This window comes from Scardinius erythrophthalmus, assembly GCF_964197995.2.
Source record: "Scardinius erythrophthalmus genome assembly, chromosome: 16".
Lineage (NCBI taxonomy): Eukaryota > Metazoa > Chordata > Actinopteri > Cypriniformes > Leuciscidae > Scardinius > Scardinius erythrophthalmus.
The window spans coordinates 33,305,687-33,316,193 of record NC_138236.1 but is presented as its reverse complement, the minus strand read 5'-3'; the positions used below and the strand labels follow the sequence as shown (position 1 = coordinate 33,316,193).

The 10,507-nt window shown below is 44.9% G+C and overlaps 1 protein-coding gene across 1 annotated transcript; it reads right to left on the bottom strand.

Annotated features, from left to right (window-relative positions):
* Positions 1 to 719: 719 nt before the first annotated feature.
* LOC308704527 (retrovirus-related Pol polyprotein from transposon 412) lies at positions 720 to 3,953 on the bottom strand (the record flags this gene model as incomplete). Its single annotated transcript, XM_081388897.1, has 1 exon — positions 720 to 3,953. The coding sequence occupies one exon, from the start codon at positions 3,951 to 3,953 to the stop codon at positions 720 to 722; it is 3,234 nt and encodes a 1,077-aa protein (XP_081245023.1).
* Positions 3,954 to 10,507: the final 6,554 nt, after the last annotated feature.

Below are 10,507 nucleotides of genomic sequence, written 5' to 3'. Positions count from 1 at the left end.
TCTCTGTTTTACTAACTCCAAGGCCTAAACAAAGCTGAAATACTGTTGGTTACAATCTCGGAATCACCAGCTACTCTGTTCCTTACCTCTCCCGCAGCCCGAGGAAGACGATGCACATTCGAATGCTGACCGGCTCCAGCTCGACTAGAGCGCCGAGGGGAGACCACCCTCGCATTATGAGAACTGGGTGGAGTTTCACTTTCTCTCACTATAGGTTCTACACCCCGTTCCTCTGACTCCATCGAAGCTGCACCACCAGTAGGTAGGTCTGTCGGCCCTAGCTCTCCCTGCACCTCAAGCTGTACTGGGCGCCCAACACCCCAGTGTCCTGTCCCCTGAATAAGCTGAGGAGTCTCTGGCACTAACACCATCAAATCGCCATCGTCTGCCCCTTCGTACTCCTGGGGGTCGTCTCGAGCTTCTATGGCACCAGTAGTCTGATTAACAGGCGGAACGTCCTTCCGGACACAAGCCTTCAGTTGGGAATGATGTACTCGGCGTACCTTGCCCAAATCTGAAACTGGCGCAATAGCATACACGGCACCTCCCTCCTCGGGGGACCGAACCACCTGATAGGTCACTGAACTCCACAAGTCCTGGATTTTGTGGCGACCCCGCACAGCATGATCTCTTAAGTAAACTAACTGACCCTCTGACAAAGGTAGATCCCGCACATGTTTGTCATGCTGCATCTTGCGACGGTCTGCCGCAGCTTTCAGTCACTCACGTGCTCCCTCGAAGGCGACTTGCAACCGTCTACGATGTTCTATGACCCAGCTGTGTACGTTTCCGGCAACCGGTTCAGGCACTCTACCCAGCAAAAAGTCTATCGGCAACTGAGGTTCTTGACCAAACATTAGATAGTGTGGAGACTCTCCTGTCACTTGATGGGGGGTGGTGTTATAGCAGAATATAACTTGTGACAGACAAGACACCCAGTCCCTCTTCCTGGACCCTGGCAATGTTCGCAGCAAGTTGTACAACGTGCGATTGAAACGCTCGCATTGCCCATTACCGGCCGGGTGATAAGGAGTTGTACGAGATTTCTTTATCTGGTAAAGCTCGCAAAGCTGCCGGATCAAAGCCGATTCAAAATTCCGGCCCTGGTCTGAATGAATTCTGCCCGGAACACCAAATTTGTAGAACCATTCTTCAACCAAAACTTGGGCTACGGTCTCAGCTCTTTGGTCTCGTGTAGGCACCGCCATAGAAAATTTACTAAACACATCAGTCATCACTAATATGTTTTCCTGTCCAGAATGTGAAGGTTCCAGCACCGTGAAGTCAATCGCAAGGACTTCATTAGGCTTTGAAGCTAGTAAATGGCCCATAAACGCCCGTGCTACTGGCTGGTTATCTTTAGCGAGCTGACAGCGTTCACATTCTTGACACCAAAGGGTAATATCGGCCAACATATTTGGCCAATAGCACCGCTGCCGAATCAACTCACTGGTGCGCTCCACCCCTTGATGCCCATGTTGTTGGTGGAGCTGCATCAAAACCTCTTCTCTCAAAACCTCAGGCAACACTAATTGGTAACATTCTTCACCTCCGTCAGGGCGAAATATTTTCCGATGCAATACTCCTTCCCTTACCTCTAGTCGATTCCATTGCTGGAGAAGAGTCAAACATGGTTTAATCAACTGATGCCGCTTCTCCGCTCCTGGACGCCGGCCCTGCTCCCAGAACTTTATTACCGGCCCAATAACGGAATCGGCCTCTTGCATAGATCGCAGGTCTGGGGCAGAATAGCCTGGCAACGCACTCACTGTCCTCACGTCTGCCTGTGCTGCTCGTCCTATGCCAATGGCCTGCTGTAACAACTGAGGTACAGCAACGCCTACAGCCATATCCCCAAGCTGACCTTGAACTACTGGGTTCTGGCGAGAGAGAGCGTCTGCGTTACCATTGCTCCTTCCTGACCTATATCTTACCTCAAAATCAAAAGCAGCTAACTCTGCAGCCCAACGCTGCTCCGTAGCTCCGAGCTTTGCTGTAGCTAAATGACTTAAGGGATTATTATCAGTGAACACGATACACTTGTTCCCTAAAAGATATTCCCTAAATTTTTCGACCATGGCCCACTTGAGCGCTACAAACTCTAGTTTCATTGAGCTGTAGTTGTTCATATTACGCTCAAGGGGCCGTAGGCTACGACTGGCATATGCGATGGGTCGGGTTTTCCCTTCAAATTCTTGGGACAAAACTGCCCCAAGCCCCCCATGACTAGCGTCTACTTCTAGAACAAAGGGTTTGGAAAAATCTGCGTAGGCCAGTACTGGGGCGGATGTTAACCTTAATTTTAGGGCCTCAAATGCTGTCTGACAGTGCTCGGTCCAAACTGGAATCAAACTCTGCCCTCGCCGTTTGCCCGGCTTACCTCCCAGCACCTCAGCAACTAGTTTATGTAGAGGGGCTGCCAATTTGGCAAACCCCTCCACAAAGCGCCGATAGTAGCTAGCAAAGCCAAGGAATGTTCGTAACTCGGAGACAGTCTCAGGGCAACGCCAACTTGCAACAGCCTCGATTTTACCTGGATCTGTTGCCACCCCTTGCGCCGATATAACATGCCCCAAGAACTTGACTTCTGGCCTGAAGAAAGCGCACTTCTCCAGCTTTACCTTGAGTCCTTCCCTCTCCAACCGACTCAAGACCATCTCCAATCTCTCTAGATGCTGAGCTACGGAGGAGGAAAAAACAACAACATCATCAAGATATAGGAGTAGGGACTGACACCGCTGATCACCAAATAGTCTCTCCATTAACCTCTGGAACGTACTTGGAGCGTTGCAGAGTCCAAAAGGCATACGGTTCCATTCAAATAATCCAAACGGCGTACAAAACGCCGTCTTGGATTTATCTGGCTCGGAAACAGGAACCTGTAGATACCCACTGGCCAGATCTAGTGTAGAGAACCAGCGAGCGCCCCCCAGTGAATCCAAAGATTCCTCAATACGGGGAAGGGGAAACGCATCCCTCCTAGTCTTGGCATTCAGGTGACGGTAGTCTACGCACATGCGCAGACTACCGTCCTTCTTTTTGACTAGCACAATCGGCGATGCATAAGGGCTACAACTTTCACGAACTATTCCAGCCTCCAACAACTGATGGATATGAGTTTTTACCACCTCATATTCAGAAGGGGGTATCCGTCGGTATCGTTGGCGCACTGGGACATTATCCAATAAAGGAATGTCATGGGAGATGAGGCGAGTACAACCAAGATCGCTCTCATGACCTGAAAATACAGTCTCATATTTCTGCACCAAAGCTCTAACCTGAGTCTGTTCTGATTCTGACAGAACCGATAAGTCAAGAGACTCCATCTGCTGGGACAAGGAGGGACTCCCCTGCGCACTTTGGGACTGAACAGAGGCAATGACTGGCTTCACTTCAACAACTCCTGTTGGCAAACTGACTACATAAACCTCCCTAAGGTTACCCACCACCGTAGTAGGGCGAAGGGTCACATCCACTGTACCGACGTTCACTACCGGCACATAGACAGTTCCCCGAATTACCCTTACCAAAGCAGGTGATGCCAAAAGTCCAGCTGGGAGGCCTGACTCAGGGGGCTCGAATAAAACAATACTACCAAAATATTGGGCGGAACAGGTTGCAGCCACTAGCTTAATTGTGCCACCTGGTATGCGACACACCCCACGTCCGCGCACCCGTACACACCCTACTGGATCTAAGCACTCTCTAGCACTTACTTGCTGGCAGTATTGCAGTGCGCTCGAGACACTTGATAATTGTGTCACTACCGGTAGGTCAAAGAGGGAGGTGCCATGCTGCCCGAAAAGCTCCTTATAACATCGGCCAAGAATGTTCATCCCCAGTACCCCAGGTACATCCACGCTCATGCCTCCAGGAGGATCCCGAACAACCAAGACGCCACAACCAACGACAAGCCTACCACAAATCTCTACATCTAGCTCTAAATATCCCATGTACGGGATAGTAAGCCCATTGGCTGCTCGAAGCTGTAGCCACTGACAACTTTGAAGACGATCCTGACCCCACGGTTCAAAATGTTGTTGAAAGCAACTTTCAGTGATTGTTGTTACCATAGAGCCAGTATCCACTAAGCAGGGCACTGAAACACCCCCCATAAGAGCAGCCACATGCGGACAAGAGGAGATTAAATGGGGAACTGAACTACGTACGCCTATCTTACTTGAGTCAATTACTTCCCCACCCAGGTGATGACTCTGAGACCTGGTGGGAGCTAGTTTTCCGATGGCCGGGAGGAACGTAGCCGTCCATTCTCAGCTGCAGGGAGACCTGCCACCGGCTGGGAGGGACTTGGGAAATTTCGTTGCCCATCACACTCACGAGCAAAGTGGCCCGGTCTTTGACACCGCCTACATATGACTGGACCAGAACGAGGGGAGTGACCACGCACATGTGATGGTTGGAAACGGGCAAAGGTTTGAGTAAGGTGATTTAACTGCTGCTGTTGTTGTCGCAGCATTTCCCTCAACTCAGCAAACTCTGACTGCTGGGGCGGCCCAGCAGTTTCAACAGGTGCCCCACCACGTACCCCATATTGAATACCATATGCTAGTGGGACCGACTGGCTACGCCCTCTCGACCCTCCAGGCATCCCCTCCTGAACCCACCTAATTGCTTCACCTCGAACCTCCAATAAAGTAGCAGTAGGCTGGCGACGAACCAGCTGCTTCAGCTCTCGCCTAAGGGTGCTATCAGCGACGTGCTCGACAAATTGATCTCGCAATAAATTTTCTGCATTTTGTATAACATGCGGCGCCCGGTTCTTAACCCTTTCCAAAAGGCCCATGAGCGCGAGAGAAAATTCTAGCAGAGTCTCACTCTCCTGTTGCTTCCTTGAGAAAAAAGCCTCTTGTAATGCTACATACGACTGGGAACACCCATAAAGATCACGCAGCGCCTTAATAATCCTGTCAGGATCTCCGCGTTCAAGATCAGGACGATACCTGATCTCTTCTCTTGCTTCTCCCTCCAAGTGGTCAAAAAGGAAGAAAGCTTGATCTGCATTTGACATATGACGTACCCTCATGCACGCCCTTGCCTCCTCAACCCATTCGTCAATATCCAAACCAGATTTGCCATTAAATTTGGGGCAGCGTCGATCTCGCGGTACAAAAACAAATCGTTCAGGTGCAACAGCACCAAGTGGTTGAGGCGCCACAGGCGGAGCAGAAGAGGTACCAGGCAAGGCCGCATCAGGACCAGGCAAAGCAACTGGTGCCTGTGCCTGCTGCAACCTTACGTTATCAGCTCTCAACTGGGCTACCAAGTCTCTCAATTCTTGTAATTCTTCTTCCATTTTGATACTAAAAAATTTTTTTTTTTTTTTTTTTTTTTGAAGAGACTTACCACTGCAAGGAAGAAGCCACCAAATGGAACAACTCGGCACAATGCACTGCTGTCCTGTTTCAAAAAAACAACCCACAACACAAAACAACAAAAATTTGAAAAACACCCATGTCTCTGACTCAAATTTGTGGTGATCCTGCCAACTATACGCCAAAATGTGACGTGCAACACGAGGGCAGTAAGAGGGGTTTCTCAAAGAATTATAATTAACAAGATGATACCATTTGCACACCGACTACGCCACTCTGGGAAATTTGCCCAAAGAATTAGAATAAGCCCCAACTAAAGGCATACACAGGTTCGTATCACCAAATAGAGTCAGAGGCATAGGTCATCATACAAAAATATATTTTATTAACAATTTTTTTAAAAAAGAGCATAAAGGATATAAGGCACTGTTCAAATTTGGGCAACCCTTATAGGGTTAGGACCCGGTCAAGGCAGGAACGAAAAGCGCAGAGGCAGAGGGTCGTAGCAAGCCACCCGCAGATGCAGGACCACTGCAATTCACTGTGCGCACACTCACACACGCACTCACACAGGTGTAAATACCAAACACTGCACACTGTGAGGAAGACACCATCACCCAATAGGAATCCTCTGCCCCTGGTGCTCAGGCCCTGACAACACACAAGAGATACAATAAATAAATCAAATATGAAAAATAATAGAATATGAAAATAAACAAATATGAAAAATAAACCAATATGAATGTGATCAGCTATGAAAATAAATCGAATATGGAAAATAACCTTGATGGCTGGGAAGATTATTAATGCCCAAAAGAGACCAGATATAATAAATAAACAATTGGCTAAACCTCAATGTCAATGGCGGCCAAATATACAAAGATATCAATAAAGGAACAAACTTCAGTTTGTTGAACAATTTGGCAGAAAATAAAGCAAGATAAAGAAAGAAACTATTCCAGAAAATAATAAGAAAATAAACAATTCAATCTTTAGAAACAAAATCAAATACAAGTGAAAAGAAAACAGAGGAATCAAATGGATGAGAGTCCTGATAGTTAATATCAGTTAGGCAACCAGCTACGAAAAAAACAAATCAAAATAAACAATCAGCCGCAATTCCGAGTTGTAGTTGAATCGGTTGATTGTTGTGAACAAGATTGAAACAGGTTCGAAACAGGTTCGAAACAGGACAGCACTGCGGCCGTGAAGGAACACGGAGCACCCCGACTGGAATGCAGTTATAGCTCTTTACGGGTCTATAACCAGGGCCCTATAAACAACATAGACTGTTACTCTACTAGATAAGTTCTCTAACTTAATGCATGCACGTACAATGAATATACATACCGATCGTCGAGGACAATTTAAGCGTAGCTTTCTCTGGAGGGAAACTCAGGTTTTTATAACTGAGGATATGGATTAAAACACGTTTTTAACTACAGACTAACACATCAAAACACACATTTTATACAGAGCACGATTAGCGAGGGTATCAAACTCTCCCTACCTTTTCCAGTGTCCATATCCAGCACGCGCATCCAATGCATGCAAACAATAACAATCTCATGTCACGGAAGACAATAGCACACGCTCTCCAAGCAAAGCGGTGTCTCTAAAAGATACATTAAAAGAACGCACTCCTTAAACTGAATACATTTCGTGAGCTAAAAACAACTAGCAGCACATTCATCTTACCGCCTCAGGTGATCGCATCCGGGTTCCCAGCAGCAGCGACGGAGCGCGTTAATGACGCAACGAGTCAAAACGTAACGCCTGATGAATGGCAGATGCGTTGCTGTTTTAAAGCCCAAGGGCACCAATGATAGGCTAGAATGGCCATCAATCTCAATGATGAAAACAGAAACGCCCTTCCTGCCACACAAAGGTTTCAGCACATACCATTGGGGAACAGGCTTTGACCCCATAGGTGATATCTTTTCCCTTTAAGGTTTAGTCATAGAACATTACTGGAACAGAACAATACATCCACATAGAGCAAACGTGAACTAATTCAAACTTCTTATTATGATTATTTTTCACACCTTTATCATATAGTGACCAATGGTGTTGAAAAAACCTGAAGAGTTACATATGCCAAGTAAGAAAATCTATAAGTGGCTACATGTGGTGTGATAGAACTTCAAGACCCTAGGCATAGTTGTCTATAAAAATCTCATACAGCAATCATGAGAACAGCAACATTAAAACAAATAAGAAGAAACTGTCAAAGTCTAGAACTCTTGATTAGTTTTGATTGCATAATAACCCAATGGATGAATTGCAAAGCAAGTGCATATTTATTATCTGGAGGGCAGGCTACACGAATAAACAAGGTACTGTATGCAAAGGGGCGAAATGGATCTCTGGGTCCTACCACCATGGTGAAAACTTGCTGGGAGCTGAGGGGTATATATGTCTCTTGCAAAGGCTTCAGCAGATACCATTGGGGAACAGGCTATGACCCCATAGGAGATATCTTTTCCCTTCAAGGTTTAGTCACAGAACATCACTGGTACAGAACAATACATCCACACAGAGCAAACTTGAACTAATATAAACTTCTTCTTACGATTAATTTTCACACTTTTATCATAGAGTGACCAGTGGTGTTGTAAATATGTAAAGAGTTACATATGCCAAGTAAAAAAACATATAAGTGGCTACATGTGGTGTGATAGAACTTCAAGACCCTAGGCATAGGTGTCTATGAAAATCTCGTACAGCAATCATGAGAACAGCAACATGAAAACAAATAAGAAGAAACCATCAAAGTCTAGAAGTCTTGATTAGTTTGATTGCATAATAACCCAATGGATGAATTGCAAATCAAGGGAATATTTATTATCTAGAGGGCAGGCTACACGAATAAACAAGGTATGCAAAGGGGCGAAATGGATCGCTGGGTCCTACCACCTTGGTGAAAAGTCGCTGGGACCCGAGGGGTATATATGTCTCTTGCAAAGGCTTCAGCAGATACAATTGGGGAACAGGTTTTGACCCCATAGTTGATATCTTTTCCCTTCAAGGTTTAGCCATAGAACATTACTGGAACAGAACAATACATCCACATAGAGCAAACGTGAACTAATTCAAACTTCTTATTATGATTATTTTTCACACCTTTATCATATAGTGACCAGTGGTGTTGAAAAAACCTGAAGAGTTACATATGCCAAGTAAGAAAACATATAAGTGGCTACATGTGGTGTGATAGAACTTCAAGACCCTAGGCATAGTTGTCTATAAAAATCTCATACAGCAATCATGAGAAAATCAACATGAAAACAAATAAGAAGAACCCGTCAACGTCTAGAACTCTTGATTAGTTTTATTCCATAATAACCCAATGGATGAATTGCAAAGCAAGTGCATATTTATTATCTAGAGGGCAGGCTACACGAATAAACAAGGTATGCAAAGGGGCGAAATGGATCGCTGGGTCCTACCACCTTGGTGAAAAGTTGCTGGGACCCGAGGGGTATATATGTCTCTTGCAAAGGTTTCAGCAGATACCATTGGGGAACAGGCTTTGACCCCATAGGTGATATCTTTTCCCTTTAAGGTTTAGTCATAGAACATCACTGGAACAGAACAATACATCCACACAGAGCAAACGTGAACTAATTCAAACTTCTTATTATGATTATTTTTCACACTTTTATCATATAGTGACCAGTGGTGTTGAAAAAACCTGAAAAGTTACATATGCCAAGTAAGAAAATCTATAAGTGGCTACAGGTGATAGAACTTCAAGACCCTAGGCATAGTTGTCTATAAAAATTTCACACAGCAATCATGAGGAAAAGCAACATGAAAGCAAATAAGGAGAACCCGTCAAAGTCTAGAACTCTTGATTAGTTTGATTCCATAATAACCCAATGGATGTATTGCAAAGCAAGTGCATATTTACTATCTGGACGGGAGGCTACACGAATAAACAAGGTATGCAAAGTGGTGCAATGGATCGCTGGGTCCTACCACCATGGTGAAAAGTTGCTGGGACCCGAGGGCTATATATGCCTCCAGCAAAGGCTTAAGCAGATACCATTGGGGAACCGGCTATGACCCCATAGGAGATATCTTTTCCCTTCAAGGTTTAGTCACAGAACATCACTGGTACAGAACAATACATCCACACAGAGCAAACTTGAACTAATATAAACTTCTTCTTACGATTAATTTTCACACTTTTATCATAGAGTGACCAGTGGTGTTGTAAATACGTAAAGAGTTACATATGCCAAGTAAGAAAACATATAAGTGGCTACACGTGGTGTGATAGAACTTCAAGACCCTAGTCATAATTGTCTATAAAAATCTCATACAACAATCATGAGAACAGCAACATGAAAGCAAATAAGAAGAAACCGTCAAAGTCTAAAACTCTTGAATGGATGAATTGCAAAGCAAGTGCATATTTATTATCTGGAGGGCAGGCTACACGAATAAACAAGGTATGCAAAGTGGCGCAATGGATCTCTGGGTCCTACCACCATGGTGAAAACTTGCTGGGACCTGAGGGGTATATATGTCTCTTGCAAAGACTTCAGCAGATATCACTGGGAAACAGGCTTTGAACCCATAGGTGATATCTTTTCCATTCAAGGTTTAGTTATAGAACATCACTGGAACAGAACAATACATCAACACAGAGCAAACTTGAACTAATATAAACTTCTTATGATTAATTTTCACACTTTTATCATATAGTGACCAGTGGTGTTGTAAATACCTAAAGAGTTACATATGCCAAATAAGAAAACATATAAGTGGCTACATGTGGTTTGATAGAACTTCAAAACCATAGGCATAGTTGTCTATAAAAATCTCATACAGCAATCATGAGAAAAGCAAAATGAAAGCAAATAAGAAGAACCCGTCAAAGTCTAGAACTCTTGATTAGTTTGAATCCATGATAACCCAATGGATGAATTGCAAAGCAAGCGCATATTTACTATCTGGACGGCAGGCTACACGAATAAACAAGGTATGCAAAGTGGTGCAGTGGATCGCTGGGTCCTACCACCTTGGTGAAAAGTTGCTGGGACCAGAGGGGTATATATGCCTCCAGCATAGGCTGCAGCAGAGACCATTGGGGAACAGGCTATGACCCCATAGGAGATATCTTTTCCCTTCAAGGTTTAGTCGTAGAACATTACTGGAACAGAACA